The sequence below is a fragment of the Carassius auratus genome, chromosome 40 (assembly GCF_003368295.1).
Source record: "Carassius auratus strain Wakin chromosome 40, ASM336829v1, whole genome shotgun sequence".
NCBI classification, from domain to species: Eukaryota; Metazoa; Chordata; class Actinopteri; order Cypriniformes; family Cyprinidae; genus Carassius; species Carassius auratus.
The window spans coordinates 12,396,312-12,412,334 of NC_039282.1; the positions used below are offsets into that span (position 1 = coordinate 12,396,312).

The 16,023-nt window shown below is 33.6% G+C and overlaps 2 protein-coding genes and 1 pseudogene across 3 annotated transcripts; all 3 read right to left on the reverse strand.

Moving 5' to 3' along the window:
* Positions 1-1,530, reverse strand: part of LOC113058596 (sister chromatid cohesion protein PDS5 homolog B-like) — a 30,836-nt pseudogene extending 29,306 nt beyond the window's left edge.
* Positions 1,531-4,605: 3,075 nt separating this feature from the next.
* Positions 4,606-8,753, reverse strand: LOC113058597 (NEDD4-binding protein 2). Of its 2 annotated transcripts, none has more exons than XM_026226627.1 (6): positions 8,603-8,753; positions 7,288-8,306; positions 6,949-7,073; positions 6,154-6,242; positions 5,835-5,911; positions 4,606-5,521 (listed from the first exon to the last, which is right to left on the reverse strand). In XM_026226627.1, exons 2-6 carry the CDS (start codon positions 8,304-8,306, stop codon positions 5,398-5,400), a joined length of 1,434 nt encoding a protein of 477 aa, XP_026082412.1. In that variant the 5' UTR covers positions 8,603-8,753; the 3' UTR covers positions 4,606-5,397. The 2 variants fall into 2 exon arrangements, with proteins under 2 accessions (XP_026082412.1, XP_026082413.1); XM_026226628.1 differs by lacking the exon at positions 8,603-8,753 and adding an exon at positions 8,453-8,596.
* Positions 8,754-9,940: 1,187 nt separating this feature from the next.
* LOC113058598 (collagenase 3) lies at positions 9,941-13,848 on the reverse strand. Its single transcript, XM_026226629.1, has 10 exons — positions 13,722-13,848; positions 13,402-13,640; positions 13,175-13,323; positions 12,942-13,067; positions 12,432-12,587; positions 12,226-12,346; positions 11,967-12,100; positions 10,956-11,115; positions 10,714-10,817; positions 9,941-10,593 (listed from the first exon to the last, which is right to left on the reverse strand). The coding sequence occupies exons 1-10, from the start codon at positions 13,815-13,817 to the stop codon at positions 10,493-10,495; spliced, it is 1,386 nt and encodes a 461-aa protein (XP_026082414.1). The 5' UTR covers positions 13,818-13,848; the 3' UTR covers positions 9,941-10,492.
* Between the last annotated feature and the right edge of the window lie 2,175 nt (positions 13,849-16,023).

The following is a 16,023-nucleotide window of genomic DNA, read 5'->3' on the forward strand; positions in this document are numbered from 1 at the left end:
AAAGTCGTATGTCAACCTCGCATCCAACTGACATGTAGAGTGTGATGCAAGACACTCTAATGGGAAACACACTTTCACTTGGCATTCTTACTTAAAAATAGACATAAGTGACAAAGCCACAGAGAGAGGAAACAGATTCTACAAGCTGTAAAAACAGCTTGAAATATGAGCAGAAAAACTATCATTTCATTCTGTGTAATAAAATCTCAGCTAAGGTTTAAAGAATAAATCACTAAACACTATAATATTTGCGCAAAATACTGCTAAGATAACCAAGGAGAAAAATTCCTGACAAAATAAAGATCAATCAACACAAATAAAAACAAATTACTTATTATTTTTGTTTATTGACAGTTTTGATATTGTTCAATAAAACCAAAACTATAAAATAATTGGTTTTGTTAACAAATAAAACAAGATATAAATATTAGACTATAAAATGCACAACATTTTAGTCAAATTCAAAAATTACAAAAAAGTAAAGATAAATATAAATACTTAAAAAATATAAAATTACTAAAATGTTGCGAAACAAATTAAATAATTTCTGTTTAACACAGAAATAAAAGCTAAATTTGAATTTATTTCATTGTTTTTTAAAAGTTCCTAAAAAACTTGCTAAAAAAATAAGATTACTAAAACTTAACTGAATTTAAAGGCGCTGTAGGGAACTTTTGTAAAAAAATATTTTTTACATATTTGTTAAACCTGTCATTATGTCCTGACAGTAGAATATGAGACAGATAATCTGTGAAAAAAATCAAGCTCCGCTGGCTCCTCCCAGTGGTCCTATTGCCATTTGCAGAAACTCCATCACTCCCGGTAAAAAATAACCAATCAGAGCTGCGGTCCGTAACTTTGTTTGTGTTCAAAATGTAGAAAATTGTATATAATAAGCGAGTACACCATGAATCCATTTTCCAAACCGTGTTTTTAGCTTGTCCTGAATCACTAAGGTGCTCCTATAATAAGTGTTTATATTCGGACTATTTTAGATTGCTTCAGGGGTACCACGGCGGAGTAACCCAGTACCTTTGTGATTCTTCATAGACATAAACAGAGAGAAGTAGTTCCGGCTACGATGTTCTAACGCAAGACGCAAGCAGTTCTGTTTATTAACCGCTAGAGCATCAAAAGTTACCTACTGCAGCTTTAAGCTTTATAATAAAATAAAAAATATTAAAATGAAAACAGAAAAAAATAAAATAAAAGCTATTTCAATTGCACATAAATATTAAATAACACTGATTACTCAATGGCATCAGAAAACTTGTAGGCTATATCTATCCAAAGAGGTGTATGGACAAGCTTCAGTACTCATTATTCACTGTAATTACATAGAAAACAAACAAGAAAAAAAAACATACATCACTAATAACAAATTGTTTCAACTTGGGTGATTGACAAATTTTTTCTTCTCACCTTCAGTCTCCGAACCATCTCCTCCTTGGAGATCTTATCGGAGATCTCCTTCACCCCCGGCGGGTAGGTGATTTTGCCATCCGTGGCTCGATTCTTGGAGTGAGCCATGCTCTCCAATCAACGCTCGCTGCAAACGGGTCCAAAAAAAAAAACACATCACTGTGTCAGCGCACAATGCTTACAAATGAACAAGAAATTTCTAGCAATTACTCTTTTGGAAAAGAATGTAACGATAAAGAAATTATCCAATGGACCCTCGATATGGATTTGACTGTGGCTATACCCCCCCACCCCCTTCTTCAAAAACTGCAGGATGCTGGCCAAAACATCACTTCCTCTGGACGGTTAAATATTGACGGTGACAAAACCCCCATTTTAGAAAGAGCAGTCTTTTTGCCACAGACAAATTTCAATTCAAAAGCTATACTTTCAATTTCGTTCATGTGCACAGAGGTTTTATTGTTTAGTAATCTAAAACAACTCCCACAAGTAAATTACAATAACAAGCCCAATCAAAACAGACATGACAAAATGCTAATTAAAACGAATGCATAATAAGTAATAATCAGCTGTAATTCATAGTTTTAATCAGCAAAATTTATCCTACGGCCATAAAAATGAATTAAGACCTCAACTTCATCAACAGGAAATTAGAGCAGGAAGTATTTAAGGACTTGTATTTTTTTTGCTTTGATTGAACAAAATCAATATTTGATGAGTTATCATATTTCTACATAATTTCTAAACGTGAAATATCCATTTATAAACATTTTAATGAGAAATACACATATCATTCACAATAAGATCTATAATATTAATTTAAAAATTAGGTCAATTTTTATTTCATGCAGACTTAAAAAATATCCCTTCACAATTTATATATATATATATATATATATATATATATATATATATATATATATATATATATATATATATATATAATCTGAAAATAACAGGTAGAAATAGATATTTACAAAAGTAAGTTTTTTTGATAATTAGTATTATGTATTAGCATTTTTTATGTTAATTTTCATGTTTCGTGTAGACTACATTGTACACGCAAAATGATTATTAACAATAAAATAAAAACATTACTAATACATTATTTTAAAAAACTACATTGATTTGGATTTTATGTGGTCTTTAAATACGCAGTAGATTAAGAAATTAGTCAAAACGCAAATAAATGCATTATTGGTGCTTCGTATTACCTTTAAGAGCGATCCATGAAAGTTATTAAGCAAGAAATTAATAATGCAAGGTAAGGTGAAAATAAGCAGGTTCAACACAGTGCAAGTGTTTCACAATCGCCAAACACATACCGTATTTTACAACACCTCTTTGCATGCGATTAGTAAACAATGCATCGTCTTTCCAGCTATTTACAGACACCATTACATCCTCACAACGATTTTGCACGGGGGAAAAAATACTCACACCCTGACAGCAGGTTGACTTTCTCAACTGATGTCTTTGTGCAGCTCAACCAGAACAAAATACAACCTTGATCACACAGCAGCTGTCATTTCATTCCCTTTACAGTGGTTTATCCCATAGAAACCGGGATAACACCCCTAAGGGGGTGTTTACAAGCCAAAATGCATTGCACACCACTAACAGCTCCTCTGTTACTATCTAGAGCCAATGCACAACAGCACGTCCCATCTCAACATGCAATGGACTAAATTATACCACAAGAAAAAAAATGAATGCAAACTACAAAGGTAGAATCTGAAATACGTTTTTAATCGTATTTTAAAAAGTGGCCGAAGCGGTTTACGAGCAGCTATGCTAAGCTAACAGAGCTAAACACAAACACTCATATGCATGTAACGTTACACACACGAGGCAACAGGAAAGTGCACGGCCCTCTTTAGCAATGAAAACGGCCACGAAAACACACGTTACACGTAAACTAACAACAACTGTCATTGCAATCTGCGTTCTGAGGAGACAAATTGAGGAGAAAGAGAGTGAGAGTGCAAGATCATCGCATGGGTTAACAGAAGAATAGAAAACCAACCACCGAAAAAGGGAAAAAGCGCCTATTAAAAAGCCACGGAATTCTAATTCCCGTTAACGGACTCCACTCGGCGTGGGAATATTCCATATACGTGCGGTTTAAATTCAAACAGACGTTTAACTTGCCTTATTGGGGAAAAAGTGCGCGCTCCACTCGCTTCTCCCACCGCTGTGATCCTCCAGTCGGCTTCAAAATGGCGCCAATTTGTCCCTATCTACACCAGTCAGTGCAGCTCCGCTCAATACAGACCCTTCACTAACCTTCTCCGATAGAGTTTATTTATTTAAGGGCATGACTGTATTTCTTGTGGCTATATTAGTGGTTTGGGTTTGGAAAAAGAAACAAACTGCTATAATAATGATGTAAATGGCTAGTGTACAAACGAGCGTTTCTGTTCGATTGCTAGCGGGTTGGATTGTGGTGCAACAGTGACTCCCATAGGCCATGAGGAGCATGACAGCGGGTCTCCGCCTTTGTATGGTTTCAATTGATAAAGGCACTGCACCAGTGTCGTTAAAATAAATAAATTAAAATAGAAATATTAGGTGAACAATTCTTACTTTGAAGACTTCAGAAATGTTAACTTAAATAAGTCGAAGTAAAGCAACTAAAGCTAAACTCAAATTAATTAAAGCTATTTAGAAATATTAAAAATAACAAAAGCACATAAAAATAATACTAAATAATAATTAAACCAGAAAATATAAAAACAAAAACAAAAACAAATCTAAATAATAATAAATTATCCATATAAATAAAACTGCACTGGGGGACATAAAAAAAAAACATAGTTTTTAAGTCAAGGATTTGCAATTAAAAGAACATGATAAAGTAATTTTTGCTTTTAATATAAATATTATATTATTTATATTAGTGTGCTTTTGTCATTTCTTATAATTGTCTATTAACCTTTGATTTATCTTTTTTTCAGCCATTTAAATACTTCAATTTACAGTTGTTGTTTTTTTTTTCTACTGACAAGGCAGCATTTATAATTTTAATGTTGTTTTTCCATTTATTATTTTATTTCAGTTAATGAAAACCATTTTTAATCATTTTAGTTAATAACAACACTTCTTACCCTGAGTGGGAAGCATTAGTTATCTAATCATTTACATTTACCTGTAGCGAAATAATGTAGAAGACGAATGTTTTTAGCACGCACTTTTAATGCTTTCCAACAAATTACAATTTTAAATTACGTGAAATGTGCTTAAAAAAAGAAACCTTTTATCAACCCACAGTGAAAAACACCCAATTGTAGAAATTTATTATTTCCATTTTATCAAAACAAATCAACATTTACAAAAAAAATAAAAATCAGCACTTCAGAAAACAGTGTCTTGTTTAGAACATGAGCCATCAACAATGTACCGCACCAGCATACGCATAAAATATAAACCCTGAGATTAGATCAGTGTCTAGACTGAGCTGCTGGTCTTTTGAAAAAATGGAAAATAAGAATCATGCTTTAAAAATGCTCCTAATTCAGCATGACACTACAGATACATATTTGTTCTATCACTATAGATACATTTGGTCTTCCATCTATCTGGAAGCTCATCATTAATTTTATGTGTCAGACTGTCTAAATTTCAAAGGATTTATCAGACAGACTATAATGGTCTTATCCTGCCAATATTTCACAGGTATCAATGTGGTCATTTACAATGGACAAAACCAGCAAAGAACACTTTCATATGTGCACTAAGCAAAATGACAAAAAATACAAAAGAAAGTGATACCATTTAAACAGACATTCTCTTTCTTTTTTTAAATGTTTTGACCAATGGTCATTAAAACATTAAAATCACCAAACAGTCATTAAAAACACCTTTAGCTGCATCAGTATGTATATAAAAATAAACCATATTATATACCTACTATCATTAAGAATGATAACATGGCAATATTTCTAATTTAAGAACAGCTAAAAATCACTGGTTCTGTTAATTGCCTTTCTTTTTATGGTGAGGCACTACAGAATTCATCACAATGTCAACAGTCACTGGCCGCTCGAAACCATCCAGCATCTTTGCTATTGTTTCTCGAGGGACTCCGTGCTTGTTCCTCCTGTTGATTAAATGAATAGACAGGAAATTACCAGGACAGCCAAGCTCTATTAGAAGGCTATACTAAGCCAGTTGAAAATAAAACTAATTAATGAAAGTAACAATGGCTCTTAATCTGACCTGGTCTTATTCATAGGGATATGAAAGATACTTACTGATCCTAGACTATAAAACGTTTTATCCACTTACTCACAACTGAAATCTCTACCTCTGTACCGTAAGCCAAAATATGATCCAAAGTCAATAGTGTTTCTCATACAGTGATTAATAAAAGTCACAGTGTTCCTGAGAACCAAAACTATTAACAGACTTACTTTTCTAACTGGGCAGGATCATATTTCCAGCGAGTATCTGGCTCAACAAAGTCCACTCTGTATCCATTGTCTAAAGCCTGTGTGAAATAAAGTAAATGAATAAAAATGTGTTACTAATTAGTGAGCAGATATAGTTCATTTAGCAAATAGCTGGAGAAATCCTTGCATTGAAATACAAATCGCTGAATGCAAACATATGGAAATGTTGTAAAGCACTGCTAATAAAACTTTCAGCCAGTGTTCAGAGCAGATTTAAAGCCTAACTTGCATTTCACAAAAATATTCCAATCCCTGGCATTATTTAAAGATGCCAACTCACCATTTGAACATATGGCTTCATTTCCCAGGCTTTAACATTAGTGTTGTCGATGATAACAGGTGATCGGCCCTCCAACATCACCTGTTCAGCTTAGAAATGACAAAGCCATAAAGAATTGGTTAAAATATATATATATATATATATATATATATATATATATATATATATATATATATATATATATATATACACACACAAGGACTTTATATATATTTCTATTTAATGTAATGCATATTAATCCTATTATTGCCATTCGAATTGAATTATATGTATTTATACAGAATTGATGTTTGATAAAAAAATTTTTTTAACTTTAATAGTGAAAACTGTAGTAGTGAAAATGAATGCATTGAAGCATTAGGAATCAAGTGAATCAACACTGAAAATAATTATAAAAATAATTATCATTTACTAAATATAATCCATTAAAATATATATAACATTTATTTTAGGGCTGAAATATGACCTGGAGTCTCCCAACTATGTACTATGTATACATAAAATAAAATGTATAAAAAAAAAAAAAATATATATATATATATATATATATATATATATATATATATATATATATATATATATAAATATATATATACATATTTCTTATAGCCTAGACATGTTAAAATCTCACACACACAAACACACACACACATATATATATATATATATATATATATATATATATATATATATATATATATACACACACACACACACACACATGCATACTATATTTGTATATAAATTAATTATTTAACATTCCAGTGTCCCAGATGTAACTCAGCCTGTCCTCACCTCTCTTCTGATTCCAGTCATGTGCATCCCCAAGCAGAGCAGAATCATACACATATCTGTTGTCTTGGAAAAAAAAGTCATCTGTGCTCAGTATTACACCGCTGGGACCAGTGGACAGGAGCTCTCTGAGAGACATACAGTGCAATATCAGATCTCTATTTCTCTGCTTACATAAACTAATCAAAACATGCCATTAGGACAATGTTAGCACAACTTAACCAATCAGTAAACGCATTGCTTAGAATGCTTATGTCTTCAATATTTAATCAAACATCTGAGCACTTATGTGGTGCATAAACATCAATAAGGTCTTTTCTCTATATTTTGAGGTTTGCTCACCTGGCCAAAGTGGATTTTCCAGATCCTGGGACTCCTCTCAACAGTATGAGCACTAAAGCAATATTATTATAATACTGATATTGGTCCTTTTCATGATAATGCTGCTCCGTTTCATATTCCCCAGAGAATCCAGGATGCTCGTGTGACTGGAAACCGCTGTTTTGTTCATGCCATCTGTTTGAAGGTAATGGTGGTCCTTCCCATGGGCCCCAGATGTTGTTGTTGGCATGGAGACTGTGGAAGATGCTCTCCTGAGGTCTCATGTCTGGAGGATAAATGATAGCCCCTCCAGAGGTTGGGGGAGGGAAGAACTGCACCCTCTGGTCCAGAGGAACCCATGGTGGAGGAGGATAACATGGCTGTGGATATCTTCCTCTACCAAAGTCATCCGATGCACATTGTACGTGAGGTCTCCATCTCTTCTGATCTTGTTGGTTGCGCTCATGTGGATTTGGGTAAGGTCTATAGGCTCTGCCGTGATCAGTTACGACAACAGGAATGACTGTATTGTTAGGTTGGCCGCTTTTGGGCTTGTTGGAGGGATGGAGATCATGCCGGTCAACTGGTGTGGTGTCTGCATTGACGTCAACCTTATCGACTTCCTCAAGCTCTTTGTAAAATTCGCAAAGCTCCTGCTCAATGAATGGCTCAGGACGACACACAGGCCCAATAAATGAAGTACTAGTGATACCCAACTCTCCAATGACACGTCCTCTCAGTGTTTGGCTTGTGTTCTCAGTGTTGGTAACTTCTGGCACATTAGTGTCCGGCTGTATTTGTGATGAAGGATCCAGTTGTCCACCATCTGGATTCACATCCTTTTGAGTATTGAAGTGACTTCTATCAGGTAAAATAGCTAAGTCAGTTCTATTGTTTGTCTGGTTATTGGATGATTTAGCCACTGGTGTTACTTTGACACCATCTGAAAGAGTTTTTGTTTGTGGTGTGCTTTCATTTCGTTCCTCTACATTTCCACCATCAGGTGGAGAAGTAGACTCACTGGCATTGACATTTGGCATCTGTAAAGAAGAATAAAACCACACAGTGACTTAAACCACATAGCAAGACAACATTATGTAAATTCGTTGATTATTTTTTGTACAAAGATGAATGGAATAACATTAGTCAGGCAACCGTTTATTACTCATTATAAGACTGTACTGACGTTTATAGCGGTCTGTTGACTACTACCATCATTTACTAGTTCACAAAATGCAATTTAAAATGACGGAAGCCACGAGGTTCATGTTTCAACGTTACATAATTTTCGCATGATATTTTATTAAATCTATCAAGTTACGGTGAAAAGCTTTACCTGACGAGTAAAAAAAACCTGTAAACACTATGTTCTGGGTAATCAAACGTTCATCATTGACATATCTGCTAATACGGTAATCTGACGTTAGCGAGAACCCAGGCCCCTAGACAAACATAACACCAGAAAAGGGAAGTGTGAGAGTTCAAAATAAAAGTCTCCGTACGAAAAATAAAATAAAATAAATAAAATAAAATGTAAAAAAATAAAATAAAATTAAATACAAAAAAACGAACATTAATACCGTGATTTTTTTCTTTTACATTTACATTACATTACATTAAATTACGTTTTTAGCATCCGTTACCCCAGTCTTCCCTATCAAACGATCTTTCAGAAACAATGTTAAAAACAGTTCATATTTTTGTGGAAACCATAATATATATATATATATATATATATATATATATATATATATATATATTTTTTTTTTTTTTTTTCAGCATTCTTTGATGCATATTAAAATCAAAGGAACGTCATTTATTTGTAATAAATACATTTGTTACATTATAAATGCCTTTACTGTTGATCTAATCAATGGGTCCTTGCTGATGGAAAATATTGAACATGATATGAAATAATATAAATATAGTTTATGTTGTAATTTATGTTATTGTGCATGTTTCAGTGAATTGGTAGGATACTGTCAACAAAAACAGTATACCATAATTACATATTTCAAATAAACCAGAAGTGAAAACTCACAATGCTTAACAACACAATGTCTAAGTTACTACCACTTACCTCTTCTGTGAAGAAGCATGAAGTTTGAGTCCTAATTAACTGCCAAAACCATATTTTGTATTGATGGATGATTTAACAGACATATAAAATACACAATGGGAATATGCATCAGGAATTGGACTCTTCAGATCCACTTGTGGTAAACCAACCCAAACTGCCTTTGAATAAGTGCATTTCTGTCCTTTTCAAGCTGTTTGTGGATCATTTCCATGTATACTGTGGCAATCCACCCTTTCACTAAATACTGAACATAGACTAGGACATTTTTACTTCTTAAATTCATCTTCATTTTTGAACCTAAAAATACTGTGTTTTCCTGTAAAATCCCCAACTTCTCTCACAACAGGAAAGGTTTGCAGGCACATATGCAAACATATGTGGGTTTTAACTGAAATCCCCTGTAAACACTATATGTAGCCAAACACCATGACTGGTGAGAGTAAATCAGAGCAGCTTTTGAGAATGTTTTCAGTCATCTCACTGCCAAAAGCGTTTAGTCTAGTCACAGATACCATCAAGTGGGTTGGATGCTATGAAAAGAAGAGAATAAAACACAACATGTGTCCATAGTTTGACCCAGAACCAAGAAGGAACTTAAGGTTTTCATGTGTTTATTAGTCATGGCAGAGACATATTCATTCTTAATTCTTTTTTTTTCTTTTTTTTTACACTGATGATGAATTGTCATTATGCACACTTTACATGGTTTTTATTATTTTGCTGATTGTAAGTACAGGCTGTTTATTTAGTTGCATACTCTAATTCATATTAAATTCCTCTATGCATTCATTTTAACATCTTTTCCTTATCATTTATTCACTGTATTTATTAAACTCACCCAAAATATTTCACAAGAACTTTTCTGTTTATTTATTTATTAGACAGTGGTATTAAAGAGGTCATAACACAGTAACACACTTTCTTCGATTCCCACTGGATGCATATACATAATCATAATCATCCAGAAGTTAATATTACCAAAATATCCCAAACATGATTCCTGAATCATGATCTATAAATACTTTTAAAAGAATGGAGAATTTCTACTGATTAACCGGCTCAGTAGTTCAAAACTCAACTAAAAATGAATGCTATTTTTCACTGCAATTGATAATAACTGACAGTTTCTGGCCACATCAGAAGCGCTCAGCAGTTGAGTATGGAGTTGGTCCTCAAGATGCGCATGACTTTCCGAGAACTGTAACTGTATTCAAACTGTGTTTGGTCATGATAGAAGCTCAAATATCCTGTTAAAAAAACAGAAACAACTGTTATTTTAATTCAAGCATTCTTGCTTTGTTAAATCAGTTCAAATACAATAACTGACACAAGAAGAAAGTTATGCAACGTTATTAAATTACACATACCATAATGATATGAAACAGCATCGACTTCGTCTCCTATTCCAGGAAAGTCTTTCTCAATGGATCGTGGGTATCCACTGTCCATGGTGCCTTTCTCCTCATCATAACTGGAGGTGAGATGCAGCTCACATTAGCTTCTGGCATTTTATTGAGTGTTGTATTTGTTCATAGGTGCAAAATACTCAAAATGCAATTCAATATTTGGATGTTTTAGAGTTTTATTTCCCTACAAGATTGTAACATACCTCCAGTACTCTTCATCTGTGAAAAGTAGAGTCTTGCCCGTGTCTCGGATGTTAACTGCTGCATCTATTTTGCGGACGGTCTTCGGGAGGCCCAGCTTGTGGATGTATTTTGGATAGCCGTCAACCAGATTGTAGCCATTGAGAGCCCACATGCGGATCCCTGTAATAATTTTTTTACAGTTATAAAAATATTGTATCTGTAGGTGTTTCAAATATTAAAATATTTAGTTTAGTGAGATCAAGATGAGATAAAAGAAATATAAACAGCAGATTAGAAACAAAAATTGACAGTATTTATTAATATTTTAAATAAGCATTATTTTACATTAGCCATATTTATATTTTGTTCTAATTAAAATTTTAGTTAAAGTTTCATTAATTGTATTGTTTTTGTTTTTGCCATTTATATTCGTTTTTTAAAAACATCTGTATATAGTTTTTATTAAGTTAGATTTTTTACATTTTAGTTTATTTAATTTTGGTTGTTTTAGTAATTTAACTTTAAACTTAATGAAAATGAGAAATGTTATCTTGGCAGCTAACTGAATTTTCTTTTTAAGTTTAAGTCAGGGTTTTATCATTAACTAAAACTAAAGCCATAGAAAATGTCATTACTTGATATAAAATGAACTTTATAAATAAAATATAATATTTCTAAGGCAACCCTTCTCATTTTACAGGAAGTACAAAAAAACGGAATAAACAAAATCCATAAAAAAGAACATATGACAAAAACACTTAATATAATTATTAACTCTAGCTAAAATTAAATGGAAAACAGAAAATATGAAAATAAAAGCTAAGATAACATATGAATAAGTACTATATCAGTATAAAACAATATATATACTGTGTGTGTGTGTGTGTGTGTGTGTGTGTGTGTGTGTGTGTGTGTGTGTGTGTGTGTGTGTGTGTGTGTGTGTGTGTGTGTGAGAATAAAACATATTTTATCTTTGCAAAACAAAGATAAAATAGCATGACTAACGATTTGATTTACATTTCAAAACTAACCACTGAATATGATGACAATATCTTTCTCTGGGTTCTCGTAGGCAGCATCTACTTGGTTTGGTAATTCAGGCCAGGTGCTTTTAATGAGAGTTTGTTCAGGCTCAGGCATTTGTGGATGAAGTCGCCAGTAAAACCTGCCAACAAAAACAAAAAAAGGAACCATTTATAGGATATAACACATTATACAACAGTTAAAATATGTGGTAGTGGAGTCAAGGCAATTTCTATCCCATCAATGAACAGTGAACTATTTTTGCACCTGTCTTTGAAAATGATTGTCTCTCCACGGAGTTCAGTGATGGCATCAAAACTCAGTTCAGGGTCACACTTAGTTGGAGCGTCTGGTTTGGGCTTGACTCTTCCGTGGTCTGGGTTGTCACCTGCAATTAACCCGAAAGCAAAGGCTGAATCAGGACTATGAAGCTTTCTGGAATGACCTTTCGATCAAAATGTTATGTTACTCACCATAGAGAGACTGGATTCCCTTGATGTCATCCTCAGAAAGAGGGTAACCCTTGCCATAGGAGTACACTGGGTACATCAGTGACCCTGGATCAGAGGAATGGGCCATACCGAGAGCATGACCGAACTCATGGGCCGCAACCAAGAACAGATTGAATGCTGCAAAAAACATAGTTAACATTACTAATTTTTAAACTTATAGTCAGCAAGGTTAAATTACATTGATGAGAGTAAAGACATTTATAATTTAACAAAAGATTCTCAAATAAATGCCTTTCTAACCTCAGCACCAAATCAGCATATTAGAATGATTTCTGAAGGATCACGTAACACTAAAGACTGGAGTAATGATGCTGAAAATTCAGCTTTGCATCACAGGAAACAGCTATTTTAAATTGCAATGATACTTAACTATATTGATGTTTTTACTGTATTTCTACCGTAAATTCAGCCTTTGTGAGCAAAAGAGATTTCTTTTCAAAAAATATAACAAAAATGAAAAAACATTTGTACAGTGGAAGTCTTTGGTCCATGTTTCATCCTCATCAAAGTGTGTATCACCACCAATGCCGTTTCCAGGTGGATAAGCATGAGCAAGAAGTCCCTCGGGTCCATCAAACGGGTTGTGGTCTCCATGTTCTGTTATTTGCATACAAAAAAAGGATGGTGATTAACAGAAAGACAACCAGAAATAAACATCCTGCAATTTATTCCCCACTTGAATAAAAAGATCTAAATGCTAATACCTTTTGCTCCAAAGCTGATCATGATATCAGCGTTCCCCTCATACAGTTTCCTAAACCTGAGTGGAGTCACCCTGCTCCAGACATTGAAAGCATTTCGAACAGCTTTGTCCACATCCGCCTTCTTCAGGTCAGGAGTATAGTTCAGAATCCTGTGAATGAAAGACGTGTTTTGAAATCAAAACTGCCGCTTTTTACCGTATTCGGTTCTTTAATGTACAAACACACACCTGAAGGTCACATTTGAGTTTTTCCATTTGAGGTCTCGAGGAAAGTGATTATATTCAGCCACATCTGGAACTCCACAGCGAGCCATTTCCATGACCTCCAAGGTGTTGTCGTCCAGCTTTCCTGTCACTTCCAACTTGAAGAACGCTTGCATCTCTCGAATCTTCTGGTGCATGAGATCGGATGCTTTTCCTTTTCCCTGAAAACCAGCTGCCATGCCATAGTACCTTCGGAGATATTTCTACAAGATACAAATGAAACATTAAAACATGAACATTAAAAAACAGTTATCTTTTATCAAGAAAAAAAATGCTCTTCATACCTCTGCTAATAACAAGTCGTCTTTCTCTTCGGTTGCAATAGGTTTTGCTAAAGCGTGTGCAGCAATCACCAGCAATACCACAGCTGTGAGCTCCATGTTGACCGGATGATGTTCTGCTCGGTCTGACTGGGATCTTTATAGTGCTCTGTCCTGTCAAAAATTGTTTGTGATTCATGTAAAAAGTACCTTGGCCAGTGTGCCACTTCCTCTAACCACACACCCAGCAGAATGCGGTTAAAAACTGCTTTTAGGACACCTGAGTTAGCAATGAAATCACTGCTGCGGTGCTACTTTTGGCTGCAAGTGATTTGTTGACTCATCTTGGTAAAGGACATGAGTAATGAAAGGTCATGAAGTCTTGTTAGTACTTCTTGTTTTGATTTGTCTTGTGTGATTTTAGAGTTTTAGAAGCACTAATTGAACAACATACCTCTGAGACTTGCTCATGATTTAAGAAGAAAAACACAAGAAATCTATTTTTAGGCCTATATGGTGGCGAGCCTTGATGCAAACTCTCTTGGCTTAATTTCAAGGCGACTATTAATATTTCCAGACTTCTGGATTATGAATCATAGCCATTCAGTTTTGACTAAGACCCGGCATATGACTTCTAAACCTGTACAGACGTTAAGACATAGAGGAAATTTAGCAGCTATAGAGTTTAAACACACAGACACCAAAACAGGTCTTGTCAACAAATCTTTCACTATACACAATTACCAATAAATATCATTGCTGATGACTTATCAAAACGAATTACACTAAAAAGTATTACTGTTAAAACGTTTGTAAAGGCATTCGTTATTTTATTCAGCTTTGCCATAAATCTTAAAATATATTAAAATAAACAGTTATTGTATTTCAAATTGTACTAATATTTAACAATATTAGGTTTTACTTTATTTTTGCACACACTCTCTAATTGTCCAAGTACATGTAATTCTCACAACTTTAAAAAAAATTTTTTTGGGAAAGATGTTTTGTCAGCTGAACCATCGGTATGTTATATTAAACAACACATTTACAATCCATTTAACATCCTCAAAGCCCCTTTTTTATTCCTGTCAAAAACTCAAGGTCAATTGGTCAAAAGGTCAAAAGCTGCTTTGCCACAACAAGTAGTGTATAAAGTGCTATACAAATAAAGATGACTTGACGTGACTTGACTTGACTTGTTTAATCAGAAATGCTCTGCATGTTTTGCACAGCTGTTAGGGGCTTTTTTTTTGCAGTTTTGAAGCGTCATCACATGAAAAACATAGTCAATCTGTTGGTTTTCCTGTGGTGCAACCTGAACCCAGTTAAAAAGCACAAAGAAAAGACACTGTACATGAAAGACTATTAATATCCAGTTCATTTTTTTTTTCATAGTTTGTTTTATCTTAACATTTATTTATACATTAACGTGTATTAAGAAAACAAAATAGCATTAAATGTATGATTAGGTCCAGGGGTGCGAGGAACAAAATATCTTCAGGGCTGCAAGTGTAGACATGTCCTGTTAATGGCAGCTGTCCCCCATATAACACAGTAATACAGTGAAAGAATTCTTAAAATGTGACTTTGCTACTCCACACCTGTGTAAAGTACACATTATTAAACAGACAAGTGTCTAGTTTTCTAATTACACCAATTTTACAGGTTTGTAAATAAAACCACTGCTCAAAAGCTCTTGAGACATAATGCTTCAACAAATATAATGCACTTTTGTTTTCAAAGCAGTTGTCACAATTATAGGTGATCAGGCAGGTATGTAAAAAATGAGCACTATGGGCATTATACAATATTTCACTTTTTTCTGCCAGCTGCACAAAAGTATACAAATCTTGAGCGAACAGTGGAAATGTGAATGTGACTTCAATTCCAGTCAAACATTTTGACCGGAATGGTTTAAGAAATTTTTTTTTTCCTTTTTTTTTTTTTTTACTTGAAATATCAGTTTAAAAAAATTTTTTTGGTTCAATGACATCTAATAAAGTAAATGGCTTCTGTATCACACCCCAACAAATGTCTGATCTGCGACTATGTACAGTAAGTTTGGTGAGCAGATATGAAATTCCATGAAAGTTGCAAAAATACTATCTATATACAATTGCTTTAAACGAACTGAACTGAAAAGTGTTATCCATATTGTTTCAGATTTTTCTTATATATATATATATATATATATATATATATATATATATATATATATATATATATATATATATATTGGTGTAAGCAATTATAATCAGGTTGATTTACATTATATTAATAACAAATCATAAAATCATATATTAATGTAAGTTCTTTTCAGTGTAAA